Source organism: Sciurus carolinensis, chromosome 14 (assembly GCF_902686445.1).
Source record: "Sciurus carolinensis chromosome 14, mSciCar1.2, whole genome shotgun sequence".
Classification (NCBI taxonomy): Eukaryota; Metazoa; Chordata; class Mammalia; order Rodentia; family Sciuridae; genus Sciurus; species Sciurus carolinensis.
In genome coordinates this window covers 54,727,965-54,741,840 of record NC_062226.1, presented here as the reverse complement: position 1 = coordinate 54,741,840, position 13,876 = coordinate 54,727,965, and the positions used below count along the sequence as shown (strand labels likewise).

Sequence of the window (13,876 nt, the reverse complement as noted above, 5' to 3'; positions counted from 1 at the left end):
TAATTTGCAAATTTAATCTATGAAATTGTGATAGAAGTAGGAACATATTTTCATTTTCATTTTGAAATTATCTTTGAAATGTTTGACTTTATTTTGATATATTTGAGATATTTTGAAATACACTTTTTGAAAAAGCATAACAGTATCCCTTGGGCTTAAAAATCATTGCAGGTTGCTTTAGAAAGATGATACAGAGGTGTTCACCAATCCTCCAAATATTGCGCAATTTAGGGAAAATAATGTTACCAGCACTCGCTTGTGTATTTATCTTATTCTATATAGCATAATGTGAAGACATTCCTGTGTTCTATGAGTGAATATAATTATGCTTTTCTTTCAATATAGGAGTCATATTACTCTTTAAAAAGTAACAGAATTAGTTTACCTCTTTTGGTTCAAAACGTTTATTTTTTAGGTGGAATGAAAGTTTTATTAACTCAGCTCATTTTGAAATATCTTGTTTGTATACCCATGTATTGTGTCTCTCTTAAGATTGAAATTTAGGTCAAATTACAAGTGAATTTAACTTTACTACAGAAAATAAGTGTGCCATCTTTAAAAACTGCATTCTAAATTTTAAGTACAATAGATCAAAGTACATCTTATTTAAATAAGTACCTTGGAATGAAGTCTCAATTATTTTCTCCCAAACTTTCTTAAATAGTCACTGTTTTCAACATAAAATGTGAGATTTAGCTTTATTATTTTCAAGAAAGATGAAAAGTTGTTTATTTTAAAATTTTAATGATTTTTCTTTCAAATTATGGAAATTATCCTTTGGGGACAGCTTTATTTGAATTCTGTGTGACATTATTTTTATTTCTTAAGGCTATGATTAAAAGTTTCATGGATGTGTACCAGCTTGCAAGTGCCAGAATCACTACATTAGAGAAGGAAATGACATCTCATCGAAGTCACATTGCAACCTTGAAATCAGAGCTTCACACGGCTTGTTTACGTGAAAATGAAAATTTACAATCAGTAGTAAGTCCTTGTATAACAATATTTTTCTCTTCTTTGGATATGTATCACATTTACATTTATGTTTTTATTGCTTAGAAGATCACTTGCCAATATGTATAATTTAAGTTAAATGATCGATCAAGTGACATAAAATTAGTGTGGAGAAAAATTTGAGGGAAGAAAAGCAATTAATTTTCTCATTGTATCGTCTTTAAAGATATGCATATTGTTATCAATGCTAAAACACCACATCAAGATTCCTTTGTGTTTGCCAGTACAGCTGACAGTTGGATTTGGCAGTATGCATAGTTAAAGCATGCAACTGTCTGAAGATTCAGTGTGTCCCATTAAGACAGAATATTATTAATTATGCGTATAACCAAAATGGTAATTAGAACATGTGATTATTCTCTGTAGAAAACTAGACTTATCCATAATACATGCCTAGCTAAAGATGCATGTTGTGATTCATCTATATGATTAAAATTCAGTTTCAGCACTCATTTTATGTCTTAAAATTTTAGTCCATGATGAAATTTGGACTCATTTAAGACTAAAAAAAATTTCAACACTTGAAATATGTGTTTGGGGAGTTTTAAAAAAATGAATACATTTGTAACATAAAGGAATGAAATAAACATTTAAACTTTTTTTCTCAAAAGGCAGATATGTCAACAGTGAGATTTAGAGGTTTACTAATAATTAGAATGTCTCTTTTCCTTTTTAGGTTTGATTACAATGGCTCAGGGTGACTTGTAAGAAAAAACAGTTATCATTTTACCATGTAACTGTTGACCTATTTCAAATGATAACATCCAAGAGGAAAGGAGTCAGTCTCCCTAGTTCCAAATAGATGTATAACTTTGATTTGATTCTTTACCTGCAGCAGATCTTAGTTCAAGTATCAGCATCCCAAGGAAGCCTTTGTGATCACAGTATTTAAAATTGCAGCCACCAACTGCCTCACAAACTCTCTCTCTCTCTCTCTCTCTCTCTCTCTCTCTCTCTCTCTCTCTCTCTCTCTCTTTTTCTGTCTCTCTTTTGCTCTGTGATGCCCATCTACCCTCCATATTTTATTTGCTTATTATCCGTTTGTCTTCTACCCTCAATAGAATATCAGATAAGTTCCATGAAGACAAGTAGTTTGGAGTGTTTTCTTCATGGCTGTGAAGGTGCATTAGTGCCAAAAGCAATCTGGCCCACCAAGCTCCACTTTTAAATGACTTTATTAATTTCCCAGTGAGAGATTAGTAAATTTGAAGTTCACCGAGAGAAATTAAAATAAAGAAGAAACTAAAAAACTTGATTATTTTGAATTTATTCTAGCTTCTCTCTGAAATATTACATATTTATTCCTGCTAATTGTCTGATCCCATTGGTTAATATTATGTTGTACTGTTTAGATTTTGTCAGCTTTGTTGCATTGTACTGTTGTTCATTCCTTGTTATTATTATTCATGTAAATAATAATTACTTGTATTTCAAGAAAGGTAAAACTTGACAGAAATTGTTTCTCATCAGTTAATTTTTTTTTACCTATAAATGTGTTACTGTCTTAATGAAAGTGTGTTTAATATAGGTATATTAACATATCATAACAAAACTCTACTTTTCAACCATTCTTCCATTCTGAATAAGTCTGTAGGATATGCTCGTTATCTTATTTGTAAGAGGTGGTCCATCCTGGCAGTGATTCTCAAGAGAGGCCACATGTGATGTGAAAAATCCCCCTGGAGGTTCTGGTGTATCCTCCTAGGAGAATGCTGCCCTGTCTACAGGACGTGGGCTCTCCTCTCTTCCCTTAGCTGAGAGCCACTATTTCTAAAGTAATCATAAATTTGTATGATAATTTTTATTTTTTGAGATGTTTGTATATGTATTTTCTGTCTTGAATGTCTTAAAAAGTCTATGAGGAAGGGAGAAGATCAGACCTTATTCTGAATTTCATAGATGAGGGGCAGGCAGTATTTGGCTGTGGGGTTGCATCCACTAGGAATACTCTTCTTTTTTTTTTATTATTGTAAACAAATGGGATACATGTTGTTTCTCTATTTGTACATGGAGTCAAGGCATACCATTTGTGTAATCATAAATTTACATAGGGCAATGTTGTTTGATTCATTCTGTTATTTTTTCCCTTCCCCCCATCCCTCCCATCCCTCTTTTCCCTCTATACAGTCCTTCCTTCCTCCATTCTTACCACCCTCCTTATCCCTAACCCTAAACCTAATGCTAACCCCTCCCACCCCCCATTATATGTCCTCATCCGCTTATCAGTGAGATCATTCGTCCTTTAGTTTTTTGAGATTAGCTTATCTCACTTAGCATGATATTCTCCAATTTCATCCATTTGCCTGCAAATACCATAATTTTATCATTCTTCATTGCGGAGTAATATTCCATTGTATGTATATGCCACAGTTTCTTTATCCATTCATCAACTGAAGGGCATCTAAGTTGGTTCCACAATCTGGCTATGGTGAATTGAGCAGCAGTGAACATTGATGTGGCTGTATCTCTGTAGTATGCTGATTTTAAGTCCTTTGGGTATAGGCCGAGGAGTGGGATAGCTGGGTCAAATGGTGGTTCCTTTCCAAGCTTTCTGAGTAATCTCCACACTGCTTTCCAGAGTGGCTGTACTAATTTGCAACCCCACCAGCAATGTATGAGTGTACCTTTTTCCCCACATCCTCACCAACACCTCACTAGGAATACTCTTGAGTGCAAACCACTGAAAACCTAACTAACATGACTTTAAAAAGTGGAGAATTGTTTTATCACATAGCAGGAAGTCTAGAAGTTGTGGATGACTGTTTCATTAGTTTACTGGCTCAATTTTTTATGTGATTTCTCTGCCACTCCAGCTCTAGTTTTGAATAACATTCAAATCAGAAGAATGGAATGGTGCAGCAACATATGATCCATAAATACCTTCAGTGTATTCATTTATCTGTCATGGAGGACAGATTTTTCATACATTTAAAGATTTATCTACTTTTAAAGGAGAGAAGAACTTCTAAAGAAACTCCAAGTAGATTTCTATTTATGTTCCATTAGTTTCAAAAAGGTCATGGGGTTACCTCTGGCTATAAAGAATCAAGGGACAAGGGAGTTAGCAGTGAGTGGATGTTAGGTTAACTCACTTATACTGTGTGCCATGCAAGTTACAAAGGTTTGAATTCAAATTTCAGTTCTTTCAGTTGCTAACCTAGATTCTATAGTCTCAGGATTTTCATCTGTAAAATGGGCACAATGATACTGCTATCTCATACAGATGTTGGGAGATCTAATGAGAAGTGTTGAAGTGCTTTGGACTTTTGCCTTGCTTTTAGTGAGTAGTCCAAGAAAAGTCAGCTATTATTTTAATCACTGTTATCTTTATAGTAATTGAATTACATCATCACCACCGGAAAAGATTATTTATAAGCTAACACTTTCAGCCGCAAGCTTTGTTGTTTTTTTCTGCTTCCTCCTGTAGCCTTGAGCGTGTAACTCCTTCTCTCTATCACCATCAGTATAGTCCAGTGACGGAGCTCTCTGCTCTTTCTGTGACCAATTTTCCTGTGCCTTCATTAACACATTATTAAAAAGTAGTCCCTCCTTGCTGCTTCTATATGCTAACCTTCCATTTGCTCCTGAGCTTTACTGCCATATGGTGTTTGAGTCTTTTTGCTGAATTTTCTCAAAGGTACCAAAGTTTTATACTTGCTCTATGCATTAGTTCCTTCTTATCTCTTTCAATCTTTCTGTAACATAGGAGGCTTTTAGCTGTACACTCTTTAAATACTTACCTCTTTTGTTTCATTTGTTATCCACTTTCCCTTTTTTGACTTTCAGACTTCTGCTGACTTATAGTCTGTCTTCTTTGTGTTTTTGTTTAATTCATTTTTTTTTTATTGTGAACAAATGGGATACATGTTCTTTCTCTGTTTGTACATAGAGTAAAGGCATACCATTTGTGTAATCATACGTTTACATAGGGTGATGTTGGTTGATTCATTCTGTTATTTTTTTCCCCTTCCCCCCACCCCTCCCATCCCTCTTTTCCCTCTATACAGTCCTTCCTTCCCCCATTCTTGCCCCCCTCCCTAACCCTCACTCTAACCCTAAAACTAACCCCTCCCACGCCCCATTATGTATCATCATCCACTTATCAGCGAGATCATTCTTCCTTTGGTTTTTTGAGATTGGCTTATCTCACTTAGCATGATATTCTCCAATTTCGTCCATTTGCTTGCAAATGCCATAATTTTATCATTCTTTATGGCTGAGTAATATTCCATTGTATATATATGCCACAGTTTCTTTATCCATTCATCAACTGAAGGGCATCTAGGTTGGTTCCACAATCTGGCTATGGTGAATTGAGCAGCAATGAATATTGATGTGGCTGTATCTCTGTAGTATGCTGATTTTAAGTCCTTTGGATATAGGCCAAGGAGTGGGATAGCTGGGTCAAATGGTAGTTCCATTCCAAGTTTTTTAAGGAATCTCCACACTGCCTTCCAGAGTGGTTGCACTAATTTGCAACCCCACCAGCAATGTATGAGTGTACCTTTTTCCCCACATCCTCACCAACACCTGTTGTTGCTTGTGTTCTTGATAATCGCCATTCTGATTGGGGTGAGATGGAATCTTAGGGTGGTTTTGATTTGCATTTCTTTTATTACTAGAGATGTTGAACATTTTTCCATATGTTTGTTGATTGTTTGTAGGTCTTCTTCTGTGAAGTGTCTGTTCATTTCCTTAGACCATTTGTCGATTGGATTATTTGTAGTCTTGGTGTTGAGTTTTTTGAGTTCTTTATAGATTCTGGAGATTAGTGCTCTATCTGAAGTATGATTGGCAAAGATTTTCTCCCACTCTGTAGGCTCTTTCTTCACATTGCTGATAGTTTCCTTTGCTGAGAGAAAGCTTTTTAGTTTGAATCTATCCCAGTTGTTGATTCTTGCTTTTATTTCTTGTGCTATGGGAGTCCTGTTGAGAAAGTCTGGTCCTAAGCCGACATGTTGAAGATCTGGACCTACTTTTTCTTCTATAAGATGCAGGGTCTCTGGTCTGATTCCGAGGTCCTTAATCCATTTTGAGTTTAGTTTTGTGCACGGTGAGAGATATAGGTTTATTTTCATTTTGTTGCATATGGATTTCCAATTTTCCCAGCACCATTTATTGAAGAGGCTATCTTTTCTCCATTGCATATTTTTGGCCCCTTTGTCTAGTATGAGGAAATTATATTTGTTTGGGTTTGTGTCCGTGTCCTCTATTCTGTACCATTGATCTACCTGTCTATTTTGGTACCAATACCATGCCGTTTTTGTTACTATTGCTTTGTAGTACAGTTGAAGTTCAGGTATTGCAATACCCCCTGCTTCATTTTTCCTGCGAAGGATTGCTTTAGCAATTCTGGGTTTCTTATTCTTCCAGATGAATTTCATGATTGCTTGTTCTACTTCTGTAAGGTACATCGTTGGGATTTTAATTGGAATTGCATTGAATCTGTATAGCACTTTTGGTAGTATGGCCATTTTGACAATATTAATTCTGCCTATCCAGGAACATGGGAGATCTTTCCATCTTCTAAGGTGTTCCTTAATTTCTTTCTTTAGTGTTCTGTAGTTCTCATTGTAGAGGTCTTTCACCTCTTTTGTGAGATTGATTCCCAAGTATTTTATTTTTTTTGAGGCTATTGTGAATGGAGTAGTTTTCCTAACTTCTCTTTCTGAAGATTCATCACTTATGTATAAAAATGCATTGGATTTATGAGCATTGATCTTGTATCCTGCTACTTTACTGAATTCACTTATGAGTTCTAAGAGTTTTCTGGTGGAATTTCCTGGTTCCTCTAAGTATACAATCATATCATCAGCAAATAGGGATAGTTTGAGTTCTTCTTTTCCAATTCGTATCCCTTTAATTTCTTTGGTCTGTCTAATTGCTCTGGCTAGAGTTTCAAGGACGATATTGAATAGGAGTGGTGAGAGAGGGCATCCCTGCCTTGTTCCAGATTTTAGGGGGAATGCTTTCAGTTTTTCACCATTAAGAATAATATTAGCCATGGGCTTAGCATAGATGGCCTTTACAATGTTAAGGAACGTTCCCACTATCCCTATTTTTTCTAGTGTTTTGAGCATGAAGGGGTGCTGTATTTTATCAAATGCTTTTTCTGCATCTATTGAAATAATCATGTGATTCTTGACTTTAAGTCTGTTGATATGGTGAATTACATTTATTGATTTCCTGATGTTGAACCAACCTTGCATCCCTGGGATGAAACCCACTTGATCATGGTGCACTATCTTATTAATACATTTTTGTATGCGATTTGCTAAAATTTTGTTGAGAATTTTTGCGTCGATGTTCATTAAGGATATTGGTCTGAAATTTTCTTTCCTCGATGTGTCTCTGTCTGGTTTAGGTATCAGGGTGATATTGGCTTCATAGAATGAGTTTGGGAGGGTTCCCTCCTCTTCTATTTCATGGAATACTTTGAAAAGTATTGGAATGAGCTCTTCTTTAAAGGTTTTGTAGAACTCGGCTGAGAAACCATCAGGTCCTGGACTTTTCTTTGTTGGTAGGCTTTTGATGACTTCTTCTATTTCATTACTTGAAATTGGTCTATTTAAATTGTGTATGTCCTCCTCGTTTAGTTTAGGCAATTCATAGGTCTCTAGAAACTTGTTGATATCTTCGAAATTTTCTATTTTGTTGGAATATAGATTTTCAAAATAGCTTCTAATTATGTTTTGTATTTCAGTCGTGTCTGTTGTGATATTTCCTTGTTCATTCCGAATTTTGGTGATTTGGGTTTTCTCTCATCTTCTCTTTGTTAGTGTTGCTAAAGGTTTATCAATTTTGTTTATTTTTTCGAAGAACCAACTATTTATTTTGTCAATTTTTTGTATTGTTTCTTTTGTTTCAATTTCGTTGATTTCAGCTCTGAGTTTAACTATTTCCTGTCTTCTACTACTTTTGGTGTTGGTCTGTTCTTCTTTTTCTAGGGCTTTGAGCTGTAGTGTTAGGTCATTTATTTTTTGAGTTTTACTTCTTTTATTAAATGCGCTCCATGAAATAAATCTTCCTCTAAGTACCGCTTTCATAGTGTCCCAGAGATTTTGATACGATGTTTCTTTGTTCTCGTTTACCTCTAAGAATTTTTTAATTTCCTTCCTAATATCTTCTGTTATCGATTCCTCATGTAATAGCATATTGTTTAATCTCCAGGTGTTGGAGTAATTTCTGTTTTTTGCTCTTTCATTTATTTCTAGTTTCAATCCATTATGGTCTGATAAAATACAAGGAAGTGTCTCTGTCTTCTTGTATTTGCTAACATTAGCTTTGTGGCATAATATATGGTCTATTTTAGAGAAGGATCCATGTGCTGCTGAGAAGAAAGTGTATTCACTCTGTGTTGGATGGTATATTCTATAAATGTCTGTTAAGTCTAAATTATTGATTGTGTTATTGAGATCTATGGTTTCTTTGTTCAATTTTTGTTTGGAAGATCTGTCCAGTGGTGAGAGAGGCGTGTTAAAATCACCTAGTATTATTGTATTGTGGTCTAGTTGGTTTCTGAGATTGAGAAGGATTTGTTTGACATACATGGGTGAGCCACTGTTTGGGGCATAGATATTTATGATTGTTATGTCTTGCTGATTTATGGTTCCCCTAAGCATTATGAAATGTCCTTCTTTATTCCTTCTGATTAACTTTGGCTTGAAGTCCACTTTATCTGAAATGAGGATGGATACCCCAGCTTTTTTGCTGGGTCCATGTGCATGGTAAGTTTTTTCCCATCCTTTCACCTTTAGTCTATGAGTATCTCTTTCTAAGAGATGAGTCTCTTGCAGGCAATATATTGTTGGATCTTTCTTTTTTATCCAATCTGCCAGTCTATGTCTTTTGATTGATGAATTCAGGCCGTTAATATTCAGGGTTATTATTGAGATATGATTTGTATTCCCGGTCTTTTGACTCATTTTATTCATTTATTTGCTTATTTTTGACACAACTTGGTTCCTCTTTATTTGAGAGTTCCTTTAGGATATCTCCTCCCTTTGCTGATTTGCTTCTTTGTTTTTCATATCTTCTTCATGGAATATTTTGCTGAGAATGTTCTGTAATGCTGGCTTTCTTTTTGTATATTCTTTTAGCTTTTGTTTATCATGGAAGGATTTTATTTCATCGTCAAATCTGAAGGTAAGTTTTGCTAGGTATAAGATTCTTGGTTGGCATCCATTTTCTTTTAGGGCTTGAAAAATGTTATTCCAGGCCCTTCTAGCTTTTAGGGTCTGGATTGAAAAATCTGCTGATATCTGTATTGGCTTCCCCCTGAATGTAATTTGGTTCTTTTCTCTCACAGCCTTTAAGATTCTGTCTTTATTTTGTATGTTAGGTATTTTCATTATAATGTGCCTTGGTGTGGGTCTGTTGTAATTTTGTGTATTTGGAGTCCTGTAAGCCTCTTGAACTTGATTTTCCATTTCGTTCTTCAGATTTGGGAAATTTTCTGAAATTATCTCATTGAATAGGTTGTTCATTCCTTTGGTTTGTTTCTCTAAGCCTTCCTCAATCCCAATAATTCTCAAATTTGGCCTTTTCACGATATCCCATAGTTCTTGGAGATTCTGTTCATGATTTCTTACCATCTTCTCTGTTTGTTCGACTTTGTTTTCGAGGTTAAATATTTTGTCTTCAATATCTGAGGTTCTGTCTTCCAGGTGTTCTATCCTATTGGTTGTGCTTTCTGTGGAGTTCTTAATTTGGTTTATTGTTTCCTTCATTTCAAGGATTTCTGTTTGTTTTTTTTTCAATATCTCTAACTCTTTATTGAAATAGTCTTTTGCTTCCTGTATTTGCTCTTTTAACTGTCTATTGGTGCGTTCATTCAATGCCTGCATTTGCTCTTTCATTTCATCGTTTGCTTCCCTTATCATGTTGATTATGTACATTCTGAACTCCCTTTCTGACATTTCTTCTGCCATGCTGTCATTGGATTTCATTGATATAACATCCAGATTTGTTTGAGGCATTTTCTTCCCTTGTTTTCTCATATTGTTCAGGTATCAGTGGACTGCAGAGATGTTGCAAATTTCCTCTATTGACTTATAATGTCCCTGAAGATTGCTAGTGTATCCCCTTTTATCCTTCAGTAGCCTGAAGTCTTAGAGGAAGTTGATACTTCGGTGTTCCCCTAGGTAGCTGCCTCTCCAGGGGTGGTGGTCTTCAGGTGGGGTATATTCCCTGCTAGAGGGCAGAGGTGCCTCTACTTGTTGACCAATGGTCATCCAAAGGGGAACTAGACTGCGGGCTGAGGCAATGCCTGTTTGGGCCTGTGTCTCTGGTTTTACCGTCTTTGTGGGAAAACCTCACTCGGCGGGGAAGACCCACCCAGTGGGGAGGTCTCACTAGTCCGTTCCCCTCCTAGAGGTTCCCCTCAGTCCACAACTACCGCCTGGGCAGGGCAGCCTTCCCAAGCAACGTTTCCAGGGGCCTGGACCTACCTCCTGGGCTTGGGAGCCCTGCCCTTTGCAGACGAGTCTCCTTAGGTGGCCCCTCCTCAGAGAAGCTGCCCAAAGTCCTGGAACCTTCGCTCCACCCCTCAGCTGGTCTCTGTGTAGCTCTCCTGGGCCTGGGAGCCTCACCCTTCGTAGACGAGTCTCCTTAGGTTGTCCCTTCTTAGAGAAGCTGCCCGAAGTCCTGGAACCTTCACTTCGCCCCTCAGCTTGTCTCTGTGTAGTTCATTCAAGAAAAGGTGCCTAGGTCCCTGGACCGGACCTTGCTATGTACCTAATCGCCTGGCTATGCGACCCGCCCTCTGACCAGTCACTTGGAGCCTCGTACATATGTTCCAAGCCCCACTGACCCGTTGCTCGTCTCTTCCTCCAGACAGCCACCCGGTGCTCTGTGTGGGCGCTTGGAGACCAAGCCACTCACTGCGTACCTCCACCTCCTCTGGGCAGTCCCCTCCCCGTGCTCAGGCGGTTGCTGGATCCAAATACTCGCCGCCTGGGCAGGGCAGCCTTCGCAGGCAACGTTCTCTTTCTCTGGCAGCCACTCTTTCTCTGGCAGCCGCTGGAGCCCTGGCAGATCGCTTCAAAACCAAGCGGTGTGTCGCACAACCTCCTTTGCAAAGTTCCCCGCTTTCTGAGTTCACTGCTCCAGCGGGGGAGGTGTGTCTTGCCGCCTGGGCAGGGCAGCCTTCGCAGGCAACGTTCCCAGGGGCCCGGACCTCCCTCCTGGGCTTGGGAGCCTCACCCTTCGCAGACGAGTCTCCTTAGGTTAGAGAATCTGCCCGCGGTCCTGGAAACTTCAATCCGCCATTTTTCGCTCTGCTTCGCTGTCCGTGTTTACCGCTCTGGCGGGGGAGGGGCGACCCACCGAGTCACTCTACTTCACAAAGTTCTCTGCGTTCCGGGGCTACTGCCCCATCGGGGACGCCTCCCCTATGGGAGAAACTCACCCGGCGGCTTTGAGTTGGTCCCAAGTTACTATCTCCTCTTTTGAATCTTGAGTCCTGGAGCAACATGAAATGCAGCCGCCCTCTAGTCCGCCATCTTGAACCTTCCATACACTTCTTATCTTTTGTTTAATTCTTTATCCATTAATTCAGAATTTATTGAGCATCTACTCTATGGTGGGCACAATTCAAGTCTAGGGGACAGCATGTGAACCAAAATAATAGACAATCCTTATTCAGGTTACTTAATATCAAGTAGTGGAAGTAATAATTGTTTATATCATCACACTAATTAATGTATAATTACTAACCAAGATTGTGTAAGGAAAGAGCTTAGAAGGATAAGGTTTTTTGTTTTTATGTTTTGAAATGAAGGAGCTAACATAGACTATGGTATGTATGAGTAAGAACCTTTTTAGGGTCAGTGATGCTTGAGTTAATATCTGAAAACTAGGTAAGAATTAGCCAGCAGTGAAAGAGAATAGCACCCGGATCAGGTGAGAGAAGTGACAACATCTACAAAGACTGTGATAGAAAGAAGAAACTAAGGAAGAGTAGTATAGCTGGAAGAAAGATAACGAAGGCTTGAGAGGTTTGAAAAAAGACTGGTTTGGAGCAAAAGAAAGAGACCAGATTGTTTTCTTTGTCTTGTGAGCAGGGGAAAAGTTATTGAAAAATTTTAAAGGAGTAATATGTCAGATTTGCATTTTTAATACAAAGAATACTTTGGCAGCAGTGTGGTGAATCACTTAGAGGTTGAAGAACAAGGAAAAAGGTACTCTATTGATCTTTCTACTATTTACTTAAAGTTTTTTAAAAATTAGTGTCTTGTAGATGTGCATGATGGTGAGATTCACTGTGGTATATTCATATATTTACATAGGAAAGTTAGGTCAGTTTATTCCACTGTCTTTCCCTACCCTATTCCCCTCCCTTCCCTTTATTCCCCTTTGTTTACTACATTGACATTTCTTCTATTTTTTATCCCCTCCCTTCTTATTTTGGATTAGCTTCTGCATATCAGAGAAAACATTTGACCTTTGACTTTTTGGAACTGGCTTATTTCACTTAGCATGTTATTCTCCTGTTCCATCCATTTATCATCAAATGTCATAAAATCAGTCCTCTTTATGGCTGTGTAATACTCCTTTGTGTACATATCTCACATTTTCTTTACCCATTCATCTGTCGAAGGGCACCTAGGTTGACTCCATAGTTTAGCTATTGTGAATTGTGCTTCAATAAGCATTGATGTGGCTGTTTAACTGTAGTATCCTGATTTTAAATCCTTTGGATATATACTGAGGAGTGGGATAACTGGCTCTTAAATTCTTAGTTTTTTGAGGAATCTCCATACTGCCTTCCAGAGTGGTTGCACCAGTTTATGAGTGTTTATGAGTACATGAATCCCACCAGCAATGTATGAGTGTACCCTTTTCCCCACATCCTTTCCAACTTTTATTGTTACTTGTATTCTTTTGATAATTGCCATTCTGAGATGGAATCTCAGTGTGGTTTTAGTTTGCATTTCTCTAAATGCTAGAGATGTTGAATATTTTTTCATGTGTTTGTTGAGCATTTGTATTTCTTCTTTTGAGAAGTATTTGGTTAGTTCCTTTGCCCATTTATTGATTGGGTCATCTGTTTTGTTTTTTTTTTTTTTTTTTGGTGTTAAGTATTTTCAGTTCTTTGTGTATCCTGGATAATAATGCCCTGTCAAAGGAGCAGGTGTCAATAATTTTGTTCTCTTCATGCTCTTGATTATCTTCTTTGCTGTGAAGAGACTTATTAATCTGATGCCATCCCATTTATTGATTTTTTATTTTATTTCCTCTGCTTGAAGAATCTTGCTGAAGAAGTCAGTTCCTGAGCTGACATGTTGGGAGTGTTGGGCCTCCATTTTCTTCTAGGAGGTGCAGGGTTTCTGGTCTGATTCCTAGGTCTTTGATCCACTTTGAATTTTGTGCAGGGTGAGAGAAGTTCAATTTCATTTCACTACATTTGGATTTTCAGTTTCCCCAGCACCATTTGTTTAAAGGGCTATCTTTTCTCCAACATATACACCTTTGTCTAGTATGAGATAACTATATTTATGTGGGTTCATCTCTGTGTCTTCTATTCCTCTGATCTTCATGCCTGTTTTTGTGCCAGTACCATGCTATTTTTGTTACTATAGCTCTGTAGTATGATTTCAGTTCCAGTATTATGATGCCTCCTGCTTTGCTTTTCTTACTAAGGATTGCCTTGATTATTCTGGGGTTTTTCCAGTTGAATTTCATGACTGCTTTTTCTAGTTCTATGAAGGACGTCATGGGAATTTTGATGGGAATTGCATTGAATCTGTATCGTGCTTTTGGTAGTATGGCCATTCTGACAATATTAATTCTGCTTATCCAAGAACAGGGTGGTCTTTCCATCTTCTAAGGCCTTCAATTTTATCCCTTAGTGTTCTGTAGT

The 13,876-nt window shown here is 37.6% G+C and overlaps 1 protein-coding gene across 1 annotated transcript in view; it reads left to right on the top strand.

Annotated features, from left to right (window-relative positions):
• The window catches only part of Ccdc171 (coiled-coil domain containing 171), a 370,550-nt gene that overhangs the window by 306,622 nt on the left and 50,052 nt on the right, over nucleotides 1-13,876 (top strand). The window contains 1 exon segment of the mRNA XM_047523648.1: nucleotides 829-981. Within this exon segment, the coding sequence (XP_047379604.1) occupies nucleotides 829-981 (153 nt within the window).